Raw genomic sequence first — 20239 nt, 5'->3', positions numbered from 1 at the left:
GGGTCTGGCTGGTCAAGGAAAGCACTAGTTTTGGAAACACTGTAGTCAAGAGCTCTTACTGAAAGGGAAAAAAGAAAGATTAAACTCAAAGAAAGGTCACGGAAAGCAGCCGAGGACCTTCCCGGCCGTTCCGTACAAAGCCACCGAGGAAAGACCGTCTCGCGTGCACTCTGCTTTCACGTGAGCCAAGGAAATCCAGGTCATCGCAGGGGGCCAGGTGCCTCCCCTAGGCCGGCCTTGGAGAAGGAAACGTCTTCTTCAGCTGCACCCGGCTACTGATCAGAGGGTTAAAGCGCCAGAAAACGAACCTGGAGACACTCAGGGAGGTGGCCCAGCACGAGGAAGAGGAGTCCAGGCCGACGATGTTACACAATGTCCGTGTCGCACAGAAGTGCTCGGAGAAGCAGAACGAAACAAACTCACCTACTTTCAAAGTCAAACACATTTTACATCGTACCTCTGTTTAAGAAAGGCCTCTCTGATGGGTGACAAAAGAGCACGTGGGTCTGTGGGACAAGTACCTCTTTGCCTCTCTTCAGGACTATCGCGGGAAGGATGGGGCCGCTGCTGGGGACGCAGGGCCGGCACAGCCCGGCGCGCCTGCCCGGTGACCGGCCCCGGCCCGCTGTTCACCCCGAGCACAGCAGGTGATCCTCGCTTTGCGTGACTCATTTAACCCCTTCACCCTGGGATTCTTTTGCAGGAAAAGAAAAACATGACACTTCTGTGGGTAAAGACTTCCTTAAAGGGGGAAAAGACATCGAAACCTTTGTGCTCTGTGAAATGAGGGAACAAAAGGGTTGCTTTCAGCAAGTTTATATCTGTAGGAAAATCAACTGGGTACCGGCCACTTGCTAGAGAAAAAAAAATCCAACTTGGTTGATATAACCCTTACCCTCCTAAGAAAACAAGGACTATCTCGTTCATTTCCTATTGATCACTTGGGAAGGTTAGGAAAAGGGACATATGTGTCTGTAAGCCCTCTAAAGTATACATTTTCTTCTCTTCTCACTACGTAAAACACATACACATTCATATTATCCTAAAGTCACTTGAAAAATACGGTGATTGCTTACAAATAGTGGAAAATACCAGTAAGAGGCAAAGAAATGAGCACTTTACAGAGACAGAATTTGATGGGCTTTAACGTGAACCGTTTTATTTAAAACAGGGGTCCATCAGAGGTGGTGTACTATCAGGGTCAATGTTCTAGAGCATGGCACGGATGGATGAAAGGGAATACTCACCAGCACCTCACACGGGACTAAAAGACAATGTCAGCAACACACCATGGAAGGAGAACAAACAAAATGGAAAAGGCACCTGGGGGGCAGGGGCTGCGGTGAGCACTGCCTCTCGGCAGGTCCACGCCTGTGCACTGTGGATAAGTCTGGACAAGCGACACTGGAAAGGGAACAAAAAGGTTCCGATCTGAAGCCCAGGATCCTACGTGGGTAGCTAACCTTTCCTCAGCCTGGTTTCCACCCACCGCTGTGTGTGTAGTTTCAGCTCCTAAAAAGGGGAGAAGGCTGCTAAAGTGTAACTCAAACTCTGCCCCCCGACTTTTTTTCTCTAGAAAAAAAGAGAAACCTCCCCCCAGTTCAACTTCAGCGGTGGCTTCTGAAGGCTTGTAAGCATCCTGACATAAAAACAAGAGACAACAGAATAAAAGACAGATTCGTGGCCTGGACTCAAACCAGTCAGTCAGGCGGAAAGGCAGATTCAGAAAAATAAAACCTGGTGACCAGTCCGTCAGCTGTCTGGTTGGTGCCCTGCCTGGGTGAAGATGTTTAAACTGCATCCACGACACACGCAAGCACAGAACTGCTTCTGGCAACGGAGTAAATAGCCACCCTCTCCTTTGAGCACCGTCCTGCTACCGGTGACCGCGTGCCAAGTGCTGAAGTTACAAGAGACACCAGAGTGGCGAAGGACCCCCAGCAACGGTCTGCCCCGTGTGGCCGGGTCTGTGGGCAATAAGACTTATGCTCTCCAATAATGACCCCTCCCAGCCCCCGCTCCTTCCCGTTCACTCTATGCGTTTCGACCTCCCCCCAGGGAGGTCCGGCAGAATCCGTCCCCTCCCAGTTCGAGGCCCTCCCTGGAACATCTTTGATTAGCCAGGGTCTTTCATTTCTTTCCAACTCCGTTGGTGACTTTTGACTTGGAATGTCGGTTCCTTCTTCTGGAAGAATGGCTCTCGCTGTTGCCTGGATGCTTGGGCGGGCCATCTTCAGAACCTGGCCAAAGGAATCGGGACACCCCGTCACCGTGGGCTGTGGGCTCCCGGCTCGGGCCTCTGAAGCCTCGGATTCCGGTTCCCCCTGTCCGGGCCGCCCCACCGCTCCTCCACCGGTCGTCGTGCTCCATCTAGTGGCCTCGTTAATGAATCAAGGCACGGAAACCCCGGCACGGAGCTAGCACAGCTGGGGCCGGGGTGTGCGAGCCACGGCCCCACAAAGACAGCAGCGCCCGGAGCGTGTTTACATTCACACCGTAGGGTGGACCGTGGTCAGGGTGATGGGGACCAGAAGTGGGAGCACAAATAACATCGAAGCACAAAGGAGGGGCAATTAAAACGAACCACACGGGTGTCGAGTCTACCTTCGCAATCAAAGGACGCGTCAAAACTAGGTGTCCACACCTTGACCTGCTACACGCCATTGTTTCTAAATCCCTAGACTGGAATGGATTCTTGACTTGGCAAAAATCAAAGATACTACATGCCCTCAGTGGTTTGATCTGGAAGCCACCTTTACAAATCAGGCCCCTCCTGGCTGCTTATGACGGGCAGCCCCGGAGCCATACCCTGAAGATGCCACACGCCCCCAAGAAGCTCACGGTCTGCAGGGACGGTGTCGTCTGTCACGCTCTATCATTCGTGTGGGAGCTGAGAGAAAGACGTCTACATTGGCTGAGTGCTGGGCTGTCAGCAGGCGTCAGCCAGGTGGAGGGTGGAGCCAGGGCAGTGGTGGGGTGAGGGTGGGCATTTCAGGTAGGGGTGCGTAACGCCTGGAAGCTCATCGGAATTTTCTGGCATTAGGCTGGCTCTGCCCTCGGGCTGAGCACGTGCAAAACCTCTGGCTCAGCAGTTAAGCCAAAAGGTTCTCCGCTACAGGGCTCAGATTTTTTTTTTTTAAACTGTCTACCTTTCATTTAAGTATATCTCTACGCATTGCTTGTTTCTTTTAGTCTTTTCAGTGGAGAACCTGGAATTGCCACGGACTGATCTCTAGGATGGTTCTGAATAAGGGCTCCCAGGGGAACCCCTGCGCCTACCTCCGTCAGCACTCCATAGTAGGTTGCTGATTCAGGAGAAGCCATCTCAGGGCGACCAGCACTCGGCAGTGTTTGCCCCAGGGACAGCTGTGATGCGCTTCACCCCAAAAGAGCTCAGGAGAGCAACTGCCTCAGCAGTGCTTTCCCCTCCCTTGTCCCCGCTTCTCTGAGCAATTCTGTGGGTTAAAACTCACGGCCTCCGACATTCAGTTCTCCTCCTTCGGTCAAGCCCACAATCAGCTCGTGACTGACATGCAATTACTAATCCAGTGGAGCCTCCTCTGGGTCACTGTTCTACAAGTCAAATTCTTTAAGGTAACCAGGTGGCCCCAAATCTTTCCAAAATGCTCCCTGGAGAGAGGCCAGTGGGAGATCCCTGACTATACCGTTGAGATCCCTCTTATGCTCGCTTATCTCTTGAATGAACACCATTAAGTCGATCCACCTCTTTGGAAAGGTTTCTCCTCCTGGCACACAACTCTTCCTAACGCTTTTCACTCACGATGAAAGCCAAGAGGAAGGACATCCCCATCAGGATGCTTGAGACAGGGGGATCTTGTTACGTTTTCCTGTCTCAGAAAGGGCAGAACCACGTGGCACCTCTTCTTACGAAGCAAGCTTCTTGGGCAGAACCTGTGAGCACTTGGCATGTTTCTTAGTAAGTAACAGGAGACATGCGATGAGTAGGTTTGAGACCCTTCAGGGCATATATTTATCAACACTCGGAAGATAAATACTGATGCTAAATCCCTTTACTGGGCCTTGGGAGGGAGAGGACCCAGGAGAGTTTTCAACAATGAGCAAGAGAGAGATACCTTTTGTACCTTTCCTGTGAGGCCAGGAGATGTCAGGGCTGTAGGTGCCATCTTCACACTCTGAGTAGGTCTAGGGAGAGAGGCAGGCTTAGTGGTGGAATTTCAAGTGCTCCCGGGAGGAGGGGGGCCAGCAAACAAGCCAGGCTGCTCAACCCTGGCCTCTCCCGGGCTGGAGATCCCCACCAGCAAGTGCAGGATCACCTCACGCTTATGCTCTCAGCTACAAGATCAAGGCTATATCCCAGGTGATGCAGAATACATCTTCGAGAAAGCGCCTCTAGCTCCTTAGACTAAAAGTATGCATAAAGGATGAAAGCTGTTATTTTTACTTAAAAAAAAAAAATTACAGTTGACAAGACTGCTACAGCATTTTAAGCCCACTCACGTCTATCCTCTACCTTAATCTTCATCTACTATGAAGTGGGCAGGGCAGGAGTTTCCAGACGGGGAGCCCCAGGCTGGGATACAGGAAGAGGCCTGGACAGAGTGAAAGACCTAGCTTTTCAAAAACTGCTCTGGGGCTTGCCATGCAATTTTTAAAACAAAGTATATATAAACAAATAAGTAAGCTTTAACCCCCTTAAGAAATGAGGATAAAAGGCCTGACCTATTGAACAGGGCAGTCACGAGCAAGGATGGCAACTGGGAGGAAGTGAATCCTGAACGGGCTACGTTTCTAAAGCGGGGAGGCTGACACCCGGCTCTCGCTGTGCCGTACGTGCCACATCCTCACGTGAATGTGCTCTGGGCTAAGGCGCCAAGCAGGACGCGGTTAGTTTAAATAAAAGGCCGTCTCCGCCTTCCCTTCTATACCTTTTCTCGGTGACCACAGTGCTCTGCATACCAAACCATGCCGTACAGACACAGGAAGGTAGTGAAAGCCTGGAAGAGAAAAACAAGCACAAAACCATTTTATAAGTGAGGGTGCACAAAAAAATTCCATTTCCCGGAACTTCAGGGTTTCAGTGGGAATTCATACACGATGGCTCGATGCATTTCTGCCTTCTCTCCCGGGATGCTGGTTACAGAAAGGCTGGATGCGGCAGAGGTGAACCCCGGGGGGGGGGGCAGCAAGGGGCCCCCCCTAAAGCTTTTGGCAAGAAGAGTTCCGACGAGGCCACAGTTACCCCTGGGACTCTACTGTTGGAGTGAAGATCATTTCTAGATGTGGGATCAGGTGGGATACACTTTCTGAACAGCTTTACGGGTTCTGCCTAAGAGGACGTATAGGACTCTACATCGTATTTCTTTCTTTTCTTTTTGGCCTGATTTTCACAGCCCGTCCTCTGCACCCTGCCACCCATCACTGGAAAGAGTTAAAAGGACTTAGCTTGTCAGCTTCTGAGGGGAAGAGGCTTTCTGGATGAAAAAGCAGTTTCATTCAGTCTGGGGTCACAGTGGTGCCCGAGGGCATTGAGGACACACACCCACGGGCAGGTGGCAGACCCCAGCGGGACACCGCTGCCCTGGGCTTGGTGCTGCTTTTTAGTCTCAGTGGCCCCTCTCTGACCCCGGTTCTGGTTGCTTTTGTTTTTCTCAGTTAAGTAGATAGGGAACTAAAGCGAAAATAAAAATGTCTTGTGAGCCCTGGTGTGAAAAGAGAAGGGCGTGGTCCACGGGTACCCAGAGGCCAGGATCACATCCGCTTCCCCCCCGAGTGTGCCCCACTGGCCCCCCTGCACCCTAAATTATACTCTAATTTAAGGAAAAAAATAGAATCTAAGAATCCAAAGTTCAACCATGTGTCAAAAAACTACAAGCTGGGGAAAACTTCCTGGCTGTCTGGACTAAGCAGTGGTGTTGGGCCAGGCCCTCCAGCCAGGCCTCCCCGTCCCCTCGCGACTGTACGTGAATCACCAAAACCCAACCAAACCAAACTGCCTGTCCTGCCATGACATTTCTTCAGAATTCCTTGATTTAGGAACCCATTGACAGTGAATCCTCCTCAAGGATTCCTAACCTCTATCTCTTCCACTGCATCTCCTCTTGGGGACCTGTCACCTTGACCCAGTCATGGGAACAGTTGTGAAATCATGATGGACTCTTCTCTTCTTGAATAATTGTAACTCTTTCTAAGAATCATAACTTTAGATCTAGAGGCATTGGCTCAGAGGTCGTTGATTTCAATTCCCCTCATTTCACAGCAGAGGAATGAAGGCTCAGAGAGGCGACTGCCTTCTCAAAGACACACAGCTAGAGTGTGGCAAGACTGAAGCCAGAACATGGGTCTCTTTATATCCCTGGATCAAATTTCAGGGATGGCTATCGAGATAAATACTGATTTTATGTCTACCCATCTTTGTATCTCTATTGATCTGTCTACTCATCCATTCCTGGAGGAAGCAAAGCATCATGGGAAGAGCCCATCCCATCCCATCCTTCTGCACAGCCCACAGCCTGGAAAGCAGAGCCGAGACCGCAGGGAAGGCTGGGCTGTGCGTTCTCATCACCGCAGCCTGTAGTCCAGCCCTGGCCCAGTTCCTCAGGTCAGTGACGTTCACGGAGTGTCTGCTGGGTGCACAGAGTCACCGTAAGTCTCAAGAAAGAAAGGAGTCCAAGCACTCCAGCTGGCCATTCTCCTTCTACATCAATGAAGTGGGAACAGCGGCATAGTGGAGAGGCAACGTGAAATATAAGACGACCCACTAGCTCATTTTATACTAAATCCATATGCAAACTGGTATAAGTTAGGAATTTTTTTAAAAAGCTCATATCCCCCCCATCAAAAAATTAGGCAATGAATGAATATATTAAAGTTGTAGAATGAAAACTACTTCTAATCTTTAACATATTCCAGTACTTGTTCAGATTTCTAATATACAACCCCCATTAAACATACGATTTTCACGGCATGGCCAAGAATGGGAAGACTAGAGCATCCTCAGTGTGTAAACCTACGTATATGTCAGCTCCTTGACAAAGAGCAGAACAGGTCGGCCTAGGTTTCACACGGAGGGCAGGGAGGACAGGTTCCACCTCTGTGGACCAGTCAGTGGCTGTGCGGGGGGGTGGTGGTGGGGGCACCGCTAGACCACGGGAGCAGTCAGGGCTGGGCTGGCTGTCACTGTGCACCCCTCCCACCAGAGGGCAGGCGTGTGGGGCTCTTCCTCATCCTCCCCCAGCTTCCTCCCTTCCCCTGGGAGGGCAGGCGGGCAGCTGGGGCTGCTCTAGCAGCAGGCGGCTGGACAGAGCTGGCTTTGCAGCGGGGCAGGCAAACACTGGCAGGTGCTGGGAGACAGTTATCATCACGATCGCCATGCAAAGGGCCTGCCGCAAGCTGCCAAGTTCACCACTTCACCTGGGTCCAAGAGGCCCCTTTTATACACTTGTCCCAGGAGGCAAAAGCTTGTAAGTTATGGGTTTGCAATCACACCTGTGGAAATCTAGGCACGTACCCACTTAAAATGTCAAGGCCCGGATTTAAAATGAGACAATTGTACGGATTTTGTTTAAATAAAAGGAAGAAAAAAAGAAAGAGAAGAACGTGAGGGCTGAGAGCCAAGGCAGCACACATCCCCCGGTGTGGCTTCCACGCTATGGTAAGGTGTGCTCAAATTCACCCAGACTGATCAGACAACTGGTGCTGGGGCAGCTTATTAACCAGCATATGGGAGCTTTACTTCCACGATGATCTCAAATTCTGTGTACGTTCTCCTACCAGGCAAGGCGAATAACTGGGGGCTTTGCTTCTCTGAGTGTGGAGGCCTGGTGTAACTCAACGCTTTCTTACTCAATCATGTCTGCCTCACTCTCAAGATTGAGACCGATCTTGATCTTTCATAAAGGCCATGAGTATAAAAACGTGCCAGGACCTTATTTCCACTCTGTTTCTCTAACTGGTAAATGTGCAAGGCAGTGGGGGCCCCTAATCACCCCAGCCAAAGGCCTCGTTTCAGGCCAGGCCCCCCTCCATGGCATTCATCACTGCTAACGCTAACTGGGGGATTCTGCTTATCTTCAAAGTCCTCTTCCCGGGCTTCCCTGGTGGCGCAGTGGTTGAGAGCCCGCCTGCCGATGAGGGGGACACGGGTTCGTGCCCTGGTCCGGGAAGATCCCACATGCCGCGGAGCGGCTGCGCCCGTGGGCCGTGGCCACTGCGCCTGAGCGTCCGGAGCCTGTGCTCCGCAATGGGAGAGGCCACAACAGCGAGAGGCCCGCGTACCACAAAAAAAAAAAAAAAAAAAAAAAGTCCTCTTCCCTGTGGCTGTTTCTTGCCCTTGGCCTGGCCTCTAAAACGTGGCTGCTCCCCAGCCGCTATTCTCAGACAGCTCTCCTTCCCGCACTAAGCTCCCCGACTCTTACCGACCCAACGGCTCCAACCCTACCCTACACACGGATGCCTCCCACCTCTTTTACCTCCACCACCGACCGCGTCTTTCCAGTGAATTTCCAATGACACAAGACACCTTCACCTGTAAAATCTAAGGGTCCCCCCTCACACCTAACTCATCTCCTTTCGAGGGGCTTCTCGGATATCCTCCCACCTGTTACTAGCACCAAAAGCCACCAGTGGCACAAACAGGAAAGCCTGGAGTTGCCCTCCCGCCCTCCCCAGCTCTCAGAAGGGGACGGCGTCTATCGAGTTGGGCTCTTTAGCTCTCGGATCCAGCCCTTTCTCCGCATCTTCAACGCCCCTGCCTTGGATGGGTTCTCCCTGAGGTCCCTCCAACACCCTCGGGCTCACGCCTTCTCCAATCCCCTCCCCCCATACTCTCCCACCCTCCAGCTGCCCCGTGAGACAGTCTTTCCTCTGAAAAACCTTCGAATCTCCAACCAAGACGCACAGAGCCCATCCTACGCAGACGGTCCCCTCCGCCTCCAACTCGCTCATTCTTGCTCCCCAAACAGGTCGCCGTCCTCTTGTGACGCTGGCACCGGCATGGCTTCGAGTCTTTGGACGTGCTTGTCTCTCAACCTGCCTCTGTGTCTCCCGGCCTTTGTCCCTCGACCTCGGTCCTTTCTTCTCCCTGCGTTTGCCGAGTGTTTCCTGCTCATCAGGCACCGTGCAAGCGTCCGTCCGTGGGGACAAAAGGACAATGGAAACGTATTCCTTGTGAGCAGGAAGTGCCACGTTGAGGAGACCGATATAAATACCCCCAGATTACATCACACCGGGGCTAGAACTCAAAGAAACATGTACCAAATGCGACTGGTCCCCCGACGAGGGGGTTGTCTAGTCGGCCTTGCAGGTTAGGGCGTATTTCGTGGAGGACACGGATTCAAGTTTGGGCTTGGCATTAAGATTCACCAGGTAGAGGACGCAGGGAGACGCGCTCAGGTCGGGCAGAGGAAGCCTCCTGGGTGAAGGCAAGACAAGTCTGGAAGGATGGTGGGTTGAGGTAACTAGGACTAGCTGGGCGGAGCCCGGGCACAGAGTACAGGGGGTGGGGGTGGTGAACGATCCAGAGAATGACGGCCCTAAACACACAAGCAGGACTTCCTGTTTCAGCTGGTAGGTCTGTGGTGGCGATGCGGCTTCCTTCTTGCTGTTTCCGTCTACACAGAGGGAGCTTCCCTGGTGTAAGACTCCTGCTTTCCCTCACCCCTCGCCCCTTCCCCAGGGAGGCGAGTATCTTAACGGGACTAGGGAATAACAGATAAGGAGGCCGGGCATCTCCCATCTTTCCCTCTGGGTGTGAGGCCACCAGCACAATGTGGGGGGCCTGCTTCCTGGGGCTGCAGAGGAAGCGTGTCTGCCTCTGGGGTTCACTGTTGCGAAGCCCCTTGGTGGCAGGCGCCTGAAGCTGATGCTGAAACACGTGGACTCTCAGTAGTAAAGCTGCCGTTCTGTCTCCACAGCCTTCGTCCGTCCTGACTATCTCTAATTGCTCTGAACCTGGTGGGGGGAGATGTTGTACTGTTAGGCCCTCTAGGCCCCAACAAAAGGGAAAATGATTCTACGCAGGGCAAAAGGGGTTCCGATCGGAATTCTGCAAGATCACTCTGGCAGCAGTGGAGGAAACGGAGGGAAAGGGCAGAATGGAGAAACTGGGTGTCTAGAGGCAGTGGAACAGGGAGGAGGGGATGGAGCTGGGCCGCCGGAGGGCTGACTTGGGTGCTGACAGAGGAGAGGAAGCGGCCGCCTGGGTCTCGGGCTGGGGCACCTGAGGGATGGGAGAGTCGTTCACTGTGATCCTTTGTGATCCTGAGCACACATCACCTCCAGGAGCTTCACCCCAGCTGGTCTGCTGCTCTCTCTAGGGCTCCTCTAGCTCCGTGCACACACATCTTTCTCTTTTTGTTTGCACACCTTTACTGGAGTATAATTGCGTCACAATGGTGTGTCAGTTTCTGCTGTTTAACGAAGTGAATCAGCTATATGCATACGTATTTCCCCATTTCCCCTCCCTCTGCGTCTCCCTCCCTCCTGACCTCCCTCTCCCACCCCTCTAGGTGGTCACAAAGCACCGAGCTGATCTCCCTGTGCTATGCAGCTGCTTCCCACTAGCTATCCATTTCACATCTGGTAGTGTATATATGTCCATGCCACTCTCTCAGTTCATCCCAGCTTACCCTTCCCCCTCCCCGTGTCCTCAAGTCCGTCCTCTACGCCTGTGTCTTTATTCCTGTCACTAGGTGCATCAGTACAGCTTTTTAAAATTCCACACGTATGTGTTAGCGTACGGTGTTTGTTTTTCTCTTCCTGACTTACCTCACTCTGTATGACAGATTCTAGGTCCAACTACCTCGCTACAATACAAACATCTTTTATGATGTTTGTCATACGAGTAGTTTGTATGTGTAATTCCCACATGGACTTGGAGATCCTCCGAAGGGGGACACCCGTGGAGCGGGAGCAGGAAATCTCCAGCCAGACTATCTGGGTTTGAGCCCTGGCTCTGCCACATGCTACCTGTGTGACCTTAGGTAAGTTAGTGAACCTCTCTGTGCCTTTATCTATAAAAGAGGGATAATAAAGTACCTCCCCGCAAAGTGTAAAGATCGAATATGCAATGCATGAAAAGTGCTTCAAACAGTGTCTGGCACCTAGTAAGCATGAATAAATCTTCACCATCACCTACCTGTGTGGCTCCAGCACCAGGGAAGCTCTAACAAGAACGTGGCAACATGACAGACTTATAAGGGACTATGCTAAGTGATACAGAGACTGAGAAACGGGTCATGTCCTCAAAATAAGTTACCGTCATACAAACACCAAGGCAGATCAAAACTCACCAGCGTAAGGAGGTATATGCTAAGTGTCTGATCAGTAAAACAGAGCGAAAGTCTCTAAAACTTAGAGAGAGACTGGAGGAGCCCCACCGGCTGGGTGACCAGAGACAGCTCCTTGGACACGGCCTTGGGGAGACCTTTCTGGCTGCCGATGCGCCAGGGGGAGGCCCACAGCGGGCCGTTGTGAGGAGGGCCTTTGGCCCACATCCCAGGAGTCCCGCCTGCCTCAACCTCCCTGTGGTCCCAGCGGCGCCAGGTGAGGGCTGCACCCACGCCTGCCCACCGCCATGGGTCACATTACAATTCACAGAGCTGGGGTGCCCACGCCAGACAGAGATGTGAGGAGCGCATGGTGAGATCTCCTGGCCCATCTGACATACTGCCCCAGCCAATCCTTATTTCTAGTCACACTGCAACAGAAAAAATACATCTGAGCGTTAATTCCGGAGCCTGAGTACAAAGGAGATCATTATTCCCTTTCATTGTTCAAGACAAGACAGGACAGAACAGGCTCAAGGTGCCCTGGCACAGTGAGGATTTCTAGCAAGTAACCCTAAACATAGACACCATAGAAGGCAATAAGAAACACTTCAAAAATACAGAGTTTAGTCTTGCTCTCCCTCCCCACCAATTAGACCTGAATCTGATTAAAGCCTCTAGATCCAGCTACTAATTTAGAGCAAATACAGAGGACAAAGAAACCTATTGAATTACAGTAAGGATGGAGTCAATAAAACCAGACTGAGGGAAAACCTAGAAGACAAAAGAGCTCGTTTCTTCAATGTAAAGGAGAGAGCTAGAGACAGAGGGAAAACTGTAGATTAAAAGAGACCTTCTATTCAAAGGCATGCCAACCACCTGCAATCAGTGGATGTTGATTCAAATAAACTGCTAAAAAATACAAAATGTAAGGAAACATTAGAAATGTGAACTTTGATTAGCTATTCGACAGTGTGAAGGAATTAATTCTTTTTCAGGTGTCATAATGGTACGGTGGTTGTGCCGACCAAAAAGCACTCTTACCTTCTTTGAGAGATACATCCTGAAATAGTAAAGTGGCTCTGCGTCAAAGCCACCCAGGGTTGGGGATAGTGAGTATGGAATATAAGGACATAAGACTGGCCATGGGTTGATAATGGTTGAAACTGGATGATGGGTGCATGAGGGGTGAGCGACCCCCTATCTACTTCCACATATATTTGAAATTTTCTAGGATCATTAAAAAAAAAAAAAGAAAAAAAAAAAGCCCGAGTTAATTTTCTGGACCAAGTAAGTAAAAGGGAAGAATCTTAAATGTAAAAGAAGACTTTTCCCCAAAGTAACAAAACAAATTAAGAAGAGCAATCACAAGATTTTAAGCTAGGCAAGATCTTGCTTCATTTGAAAGATGAGGGAAAAGTCCCAGGACAACGGAGTTGGAGGCCCCCAGGGCTCTTCCCTTCCGAGAGGAAAACACATCCTTCACAGGCTTATAAAGTCGGCCTGCGGGGAAGAAACCGTATGGTCTGATTACCTCCAAAAACACCTCACATGGCCTTTAAACAACAGTCTGCCATTTTGTACATAAACCCTTGGACAGTAATACATATGTTACGGGGCATTGCAACTATCCTTGCCCCCTCATGGCAGGCCTGACATTTTCAGCAAGTGTAGATGAGTTCTCATAAGCAAAATAAATGAGAGTATGATGCACCTGCTGAGGGCATTTGACCAGAACCTGCAAAGGTGACCAATTTTAGGTGCCATGTGGTCCTATGTATTTATTCTTGAACTTCAGACTAGTGGCCAATCTTGCGTTACTACAGTAGAATGTCCTGTCTATAAATTTCTAAGGAACCTTGGTACACAAGAGTGTTTTGTTTTGTTTTAGAAGACACCATGGGGACTTGAACTAACACTTTTGGGTAAAAAAAGTAATGACTTACCACACAAAGAAGCCAAAGCACAACATAGAGTATTTGGGTCTTAGAGAAGAGGTCTTGTCCAAATTTTATGCAGACAATAGCTTCCAGGAAACCAATGACCCTGTTAGACAGAACAAGAGGTTAAATAAGAATTCACCTTATCAGAGCATTATGCATTACCAGAAATATGCATAATTCCATCAAAAAGTTCAAGTGGTCATAAGATTTCTGCCCCAAACACTGGAAGCAGGTCCCCTACAAAATGACACTGTGCTTTCTTCAGGAATAATATACATTATTATATACCCATACATATTTAGATTTAATTAAAAGTTTATTGTACTGTTACTCCTCTCTTCTTCTCTGCGGACTATTTTTTTTAGAGCAGTTTTAGGTTCATAGCAATCTTGAGGGGAAGGTACACAGTCCCTATACCCTCTGCCCCGACACATGCACAGCTGCCCCCACTGTCAACATGTGTCACAAGTGATGAACCTGCGTTGACACATCACCCAAAGTTCACAGGTTATGTCAGAGTTCACGCTTGGTGATGTACATTCTGTGGGTTTGGACAGATGTATAATGACATGTATCCACCATTAGAGGGTCATACCGAATGGTTTCACTGCCCTAAAAACCCTCTGTGCTCTGCCTCTTTCATCCCTCTATCCCTCCCCAGAAATAATCAAATATTCTTTACATCTTCCTTCCTCACGGACGACAATCTCAACTCGTACGTCTTCACAGCTGGAGGCTGCCTGGTATCATCTAAGTCGGAGCTTTATCACAACAGGTGGACAGTCACCCCCTCGGCTGGGACCCTTGCAGGGCCAGGGAACCTACTACCTCTGTGGGCAGCTGCTTCTGCTCTTCAGTCTCTTTAGCTGTTGGGAAGTCGTTCCTTGTCTCAGGCTGGTATCTGCCTCCTTCCACCCCTGGTCCTAACTCTGCCCTCCGCAGTCGTATAGGGGAGTGTGAGCCTTCCAGGTGAGCCTTTCAGTAACTTGAAGGCAGCAATCACATTCCCTCCCAGCCACCTTAGAATTTCCGGATTTAATATGCTCCAGTTCTGCTGATGGTAAAAACCCTTTATCCTCTGCATCTGTAGGCAATTTTGCTAAATACAAAAACATTGGAAAAAATAACTTCCATGTTTTCCTCTTTAATTAAAACATTAAAGAAAAAAAGCCAATCTTGTATAATACAACTTCATCTATGAATATTAAAATCAGACCTTTATGAAGGTTCAGAGATTGAAGGTAAGAACAGATGAGGTGAGGGTGACATAGCCGGTCACGTGATCCCCAAGACTTCCCAGGAACAGAGATTTCAGATAAGGCCACCTTAGGTGTGCCTTGCTCACGACGGAATCTGGAGGGACTGGTCTTGTTGCACAGATAATCTCTAAAAAGGCAGGAAGGGGCCCAGAAGGCCCCCGGTCCCCTCTCTACTGGCAGACACAGAGGTCACTGCCATGGTCAAATGGATGGACGGCTCTAAACAACGGAATGCCCAGAGTCAGAACCGCCTGTGCAAAGCAGAAAGTCTCCTGGACACGTTTCTAAAGAATCTGGAGCTGTCTTGGCCCACAGACCCAATGAAACGAGTGGGAGTGGTCGCCTGAACCTTTACAGAGCACCTCCTCTTCCTCCCCGCCTCCCCGCCACAACAAAGGCTGGCACGTTTGAGAGCAGGGCTGAGGTCAACTGTCACACTGAAGTCGAGGCCGTGGGTGCCTGCCAGCGGACACACAGAGTGTATGCTACCTCTTTCTGGGACCTCTTGCAGGACTGCATCAGAAGCTGTTAAGCCCAGGAAGGAAGTGTGCCTACCTGCCCTTAACCAGACAGAACATCCAGAGCTTACTGTGAGAGGTTTCTGGGTATTCTAGCCGACTGAGGCAGCTTTCAAGAGCTTGGTGACTAGCAGACTAGAGCTGTTTCTCCAACTTCTGTGATCTGAGACCCACGGCAGGAAGCCTATTTTTCACTGTGGCCCAGTACACACACACACACACACACACACACACACACACACACACACACACACACACACACACACACACACACACACACACAACTGAAACAAAAGTCACACAAAACAACTGGCCCCTTGCTCTGACATCTTCCTACTCTATTTCATTTTCAGCAGATGCTTTCCAGGACCCCCTGAGTTGACTTCGTAACGACCTGAAGTTTGCCCTAAAGACCAGTGTTCTTCAGTCAGGAAGTTTAGGATATGACTTGATCTCACGTGCCGAGGAATCTTAGCTGAGCCGTTGTCCGTGAAGGTGACCTTGAGCAGAGCCTGGGGGCGGGAGGGGGTCAGGAGTGAGGGGAAGGGGCAGAGCGAGGTCAGGGTAACACGGGTCTTGAGGGCCACCCTAGAGCTTGGCTTTTAGTCTGAGGGACATGGGAGCTCCTGGTGGGTTTGGAGCAGAGGGTTGAGCGTGATTCACTTTACATTTTCCGATGATCGCTCTGGCGGCTGAACTGAGAGCTGCTGTCAGGAGCGGAGTGGTGCAGGGGCGCGTTTTCTAGTCCAGCGCAAGGACCCGGGGGGGATGTGGGGATGTGGGAAACGGCAGGAGCTGGGGTGCATCAAACCCAACATTCACTTGGACCCTTTACCACCAGCCATGGCCCCTCTCCATCATCCCTGGCCCTGAGGAAGTGATAGCTGAGCCGAACCTTAACCAGATAGAAAACACTTTCAATCATGCTCCATGGAACGTCCTGACTGCCTAAGAACCCCCGGGACAGGATGGAGAGGGTGAGAAGGAGGCAAAGGGTCCTGGCTGGCATACCCAGAACCATTCTGCTCAATTGTTTTGCTGTATGTTAGGGTCTGGAGCAAGATGTCACTGGAGGAAAGGGATTTTCTAAAAAAAAAATTTTGTGACTACCGCAGAGGCTTGGGGCTGTCAGTGCAGGTGTTTTTGAGCAAGGGAGCAGAGAGGGGCAGGAAAAAGGGCGGTCAGCCTGGAGGAGGATGGGATGAAGGGGAAGATACCAGAAAAAGGAAACTGGCAATGAAGCTACCCTTGCAGTGTGAGCTCTGAGAGTGGGAAACGGGCGCGTGGGCCGGAGGGAAAGCGGCGTGAGAGGCTGTGAGCAAAGGTCGACAGGCGGATGGCGGTGACCCGGCGTGCTGGGGAGGTTGGAGGGGTTGGGTGAGGCCTCCTCCGGTTGTCCGTTCCCCTCTGCACACTCCCTCCTCCTAGCAGGACCCTGTGCTTCACGTTGTGTCTACTCTTAAAAAATAAAAAAGGAGCCTGGAAGAACAGCGGCGTAATTACAAGAAGTTGCAGAGGGCAGAGGGGTGGAGGGGAAGCCAGCAAAGGAAACTGAGACGCAGCAGAAAAGGAAGCAGAAAACCCACAGGGCGGCTGCTGCAGAAGGAAGAGAACAGTTTCAAGATGGCAGACACCGCGGAGAAGACAGGAGAGATGAGGGTGGAGAAGGACGTGCTGATGTGCAGCTGACCTTGCACAGGACAATCTGCCCAGCAGCAGAGGCGGCAGCTTACTGTCACGGGTCACCGGCAGGGCTGGGGTAACACGTGCCAGGAAGCCAGTGGGGTGAGAGGCGGTTCTGAGAGCGCCTGGGCCCCAGGCACCAGTGACTCTGACCCAAGCCCTGGAGGCCCAGCAACTTTCCAGAGGAGGGAAAGTGACTGCTCCCTCCAGTTACAGTAAGTGTAACTCCGGTTACAACACTCGGATGCTTGCCTTCCAGGGCCAAGGGCTCCAACAACTTTTCTTCATAAACCAGCCCAATTCTCTCCTTTGGAGGCACAGAAACTCAATTATAACTGGGGGGAGCTGAGTGGGGAGAAAGGCCAAGATGAAGATGCAGCACATCTGGGGAACGTGTCCACCTCGCCCTGGCCCCGACACGCCTACGGAGCTGCAGTAACAAGAAGCTGAACGTTCCACACGCCTGCTTCTCCCCGGTGGGTTCCCACTCCCCAGCTGGATAGAGTCCTACCCTGGCTGGGCTCAGCACGGTTGAGTATAATACAAAAGGCTGTAAAGTTCAGATCTACGGCACAACTGCAGGAGGCCACCCTGCAAGTCTGTTCTTCATTACATCAGCGGCTGTGAACGCCAACTTTCCGAGGGTGTAACATATACAGAGGAGCAAAGTGCCCCCCTGAGGAGGACACGACGTGGGGTGTGGGCATGGTTGTCAAGCAGCCTCAGGCGGCCCTGCTCGCCTCCCCCGCCCCGGCTCCCCAAAGGCAGAATACGACCGTCACGACACGGGCTCCTACTCTGTCCCCTCGCATCTCCACACCTGGATAGAGCCAAAGTCATTCCAAAGTTAGTGAAAAGAAAACTATAAAGCAGGGACTAGGCGTTAAAGGAAATCAGACATTTCAGCGGTGGCTGCTTGATAGAACATGAGAAAAAAGACAAAATGAAGGCAACGGGGAAGCCTGGGGAAGGAAGGGGCAGAAGATGGGAGGTGGTGGCCTCCAGGGGGCAAACACCCGAGAAGAGACGGGAGGCCGCGCCTCCTGTTTCACCGTCACGGGCTGACCGTGCTGACGGCCCAGAGGCAGCTCCTGCCCCTGTTTACGCGCCAGGCAGGTCTGCCCTGCTTGATTTATGAAGAGGGTCTCGCTTTTTTCAGCGTGGCCCACTAGTTCTCAAGGTTCACTAACCTTGCTATCACCATTCTGGGTGTCCTCGAATCTCTATAATAAAGCATCCTAAATTAGCCAACTGACCTCTGCATCTCAGATCATTGGCATTTTACTTTCTTTTATCACTTTTCAGCAAGGTGCAGCTTTCTGGAGTGGCATTTGCCACCGCTCTCTGGCCTTGCTCCTCTCGGCCATTTCTCCCTCCACGGGGATCATATTTTCAGACTGCCTTATTAGAAAAAAACTTTGTTGTACCACAGCCTCTCTCTCTGATCCGCCATCTCCTTTTCCTCAACAGGTAAGCAGACAGAGTTCTGTGGAATATATACCCACTCTCCTTAGAGTAAGACCGTGGAAAGGACTTGTACACGTGAAGAGAAAAATGCCCGTGGAAAGAAGGGGCATGTGGTGGAAGAAGGAAATGCAGGAAAGACCCCCAGTCCTTGGACAAGACAGTAGGAAGGCAGCCCCACCTTCCTCCTTCCTGTGACAGACGTATATTAGAAATCTGGTAGATGTGTGAATTCTCTCTCCCGCCAGATCAGTGATCAATGGAAATCCATCCTATCCATAGGATGGAAATCAAATCCATCCTATCACCCTTTAAGCTACTTTGGGTAGGAGAATCAGCTTACATCACAGAATTTATAAGAAACAGTGACAATGGCCCTTTGTCTTTTTGGAAAGAAGGCAGTGGGAAACTTGCCTACATCAAACTTCACTAACTCCCCAGAATCTGGAGTGAGAGCTCCAGAGACACACAGACACACAGACACACAGAGACACACACACACACGCACGCTTGGAAGGAATGACAATGCAACATAAGCAGCAAGTATCTCTAAATAGTTGATGTCTTTGGATGATGTTTAGTTTCTTTTTTTTACATTATCAATATGCATGTAATACAGGGAAAAAAAGTTACTCTGTTTAAAAATCTGTTAGGGTTTTCAGCAGATTTTCTTTATGCTGTCACACTCCATTTAGAACCTAGGTTAGGTCCTGAATGTAAGCTCCCGGAGGGTCTGAACTTCACCTACACGTGTGCTGGATGTCTCTGGAACTTCAGGTGCTAAATGGCATGGTGAGATGTTGATGGTATTGAAGCAGAAGAAGCACTTATCTGAGACACCGAAGAGTATCTCACATTTAATATTGGGGGTTAAACTGGATCACCTCTGCTTTCTTTCAAATCATTTAAATAATTGTAAATTCAGATACAGCATTTGTATCTGTAAAGAGACAATAAATTGTCACCATGTGTTAGCTTTCTTTAGGACAGTAAAATTAGACCCTGGCAGACAGCAAGCAACCGCTTTGTGGGGTCTTTCTGGTGTGAAAGTAACGTAAAATGTGGTTAAGTCTACCACGGTATGTTGTCCCAAACTCTCCATCAATTTCACAGGGAATTCAAATAACTCATTTTCTAATTTATTTCAAGAAACAAGGTCTCCAAGTTCTACATGGGAATTATCTTTTGATTTCCTAATATTTTTTTTAAAAAACAGTTTCTACACCCTCTCTGTATAACTTGCCAATTAACTCTTCTAAATTTAAATCAGAAAAGGAATGTTAAAAATGAAAGACACACAAAAACAAAACTGCACTGAAAGGCACTTAATGTAGGGTTAAGAAACAACCCAAGAAATTCAGAGGCTAGAGTGGTTTTATATGTCCATGATAAAAGATTACTCACCCAAACACCCAGCACTGTGTTCCCACACGCTTGCACTGTGTGTCGGTGAGGTAAGCATAGTACTGTCTGAAAAAACAAAGGTGGAATTCACTGAGAGATTCTGGAAGACCAGCAAGTCAATATAGAATTAAATCACTTTGACAGAGTGAGTATAAAAAATGTCTGCCTTGTTCCACATACTTGAGCTGCCTGGTCTAGTTCTATTTAAGGGAATAGGAAGTCGGTGCCTGTTGAAACCTTCCTGTAAGAGGCTAAGCATTTGGATTGGGTTGGAGGGGGATGGTTTAAAGAGCCAGATTATTGGCAAAGGCAGTCTTGATTCAGACACAGACTCCCATAGCCTTGAGCTAAAGCCACCCCAGGTGGGTGCCTCAGTCTCTCTCCATGGAGGTGATTCCAGAAGATCTCCTTCATGGTCACTGTCTCCTCTGACTCTTTCCAGGATAAAGGTTGCTGATCGTAACCAGGCAATAAATATATACATTTGTGGCTCTGAGTAACCGGAATGGGACTGTAGCTGCACCTCCCTGTCACTGCCAATACCTTTGAATGTTACTGACATGATCAGAAAAGAGGCGATGACATGGAGGTGAGAGGCTTAGTGCAGCAACCGTGCGATAGAAATACAGTATGAGCCTCAAATGCAATTTAAAGTTTTCTAATAACCGTGTTAAAAAAGTAACAGATGAAATTCATTTTAATAATTTATTTATATATAATCC

General features: G+C 50.0%; 1 protein-coding gene across 3 annotated transcripts in view; it reads right to left on the bottom strand.

The window, feature by feature from the left end:
* Positions 1–1132: 1132 nt before the first annotated feature.
* The window catches only part of PTDSS1 (phosphatidylserine synthase 1), a 66816-nt gene continuing 47709 nt past the window's right edge, over positions 1133–20239 (bottom strand). For 2 of the 3 annotated variants that reach the window (XM_059043624.2, XM_067017167.1), the window contains 5 exons: positions 19518–19583; positions 13193–13292; positions 4908–4976; positions 4095–4164; positions 1133–2240 (listed from right to left, as the gene is read on the bottom strand). In XM_059043624.2, coding sequence (XP_058899607.1) covers positions 2131–2240; positions 4095–4164; positions 4908–4976; positions 13193–13292; positions 19518–19583 — 415 coding nt within the window. In that variant the 3' untranslated portion in view covers positions 1133–2130. The remainder of the gene's footprint in view (positions 2241–4094; positions 4165–4907; positions 4977–13192; positions 13293–19517; positions 19584–20239) is intronic. The other variant, XM_059043625.2, reaches the window with a different exon arrangement.

Source organism: Kogia breviceps, chromosome 17 (assembly GCF_026419965.1).
Source record: "Kogia breviceps isolate mKogBre1 chromosome 17, mKogBre1 haplotype 1, whole genome shotgun sequence".
In the NCBI taxonomy this organism is placed as follows: Eukaryota; Metazoa; Chordata; class Mammalia; order Artiodactyla; family Physeteridae; genus Kogia; species Kogia breviceps.
The sequence above is the reverse complement of the archived record's forward strand: the minus strand, read 5'-3'. Positions and strand labels throughout refer to the sequence as shown.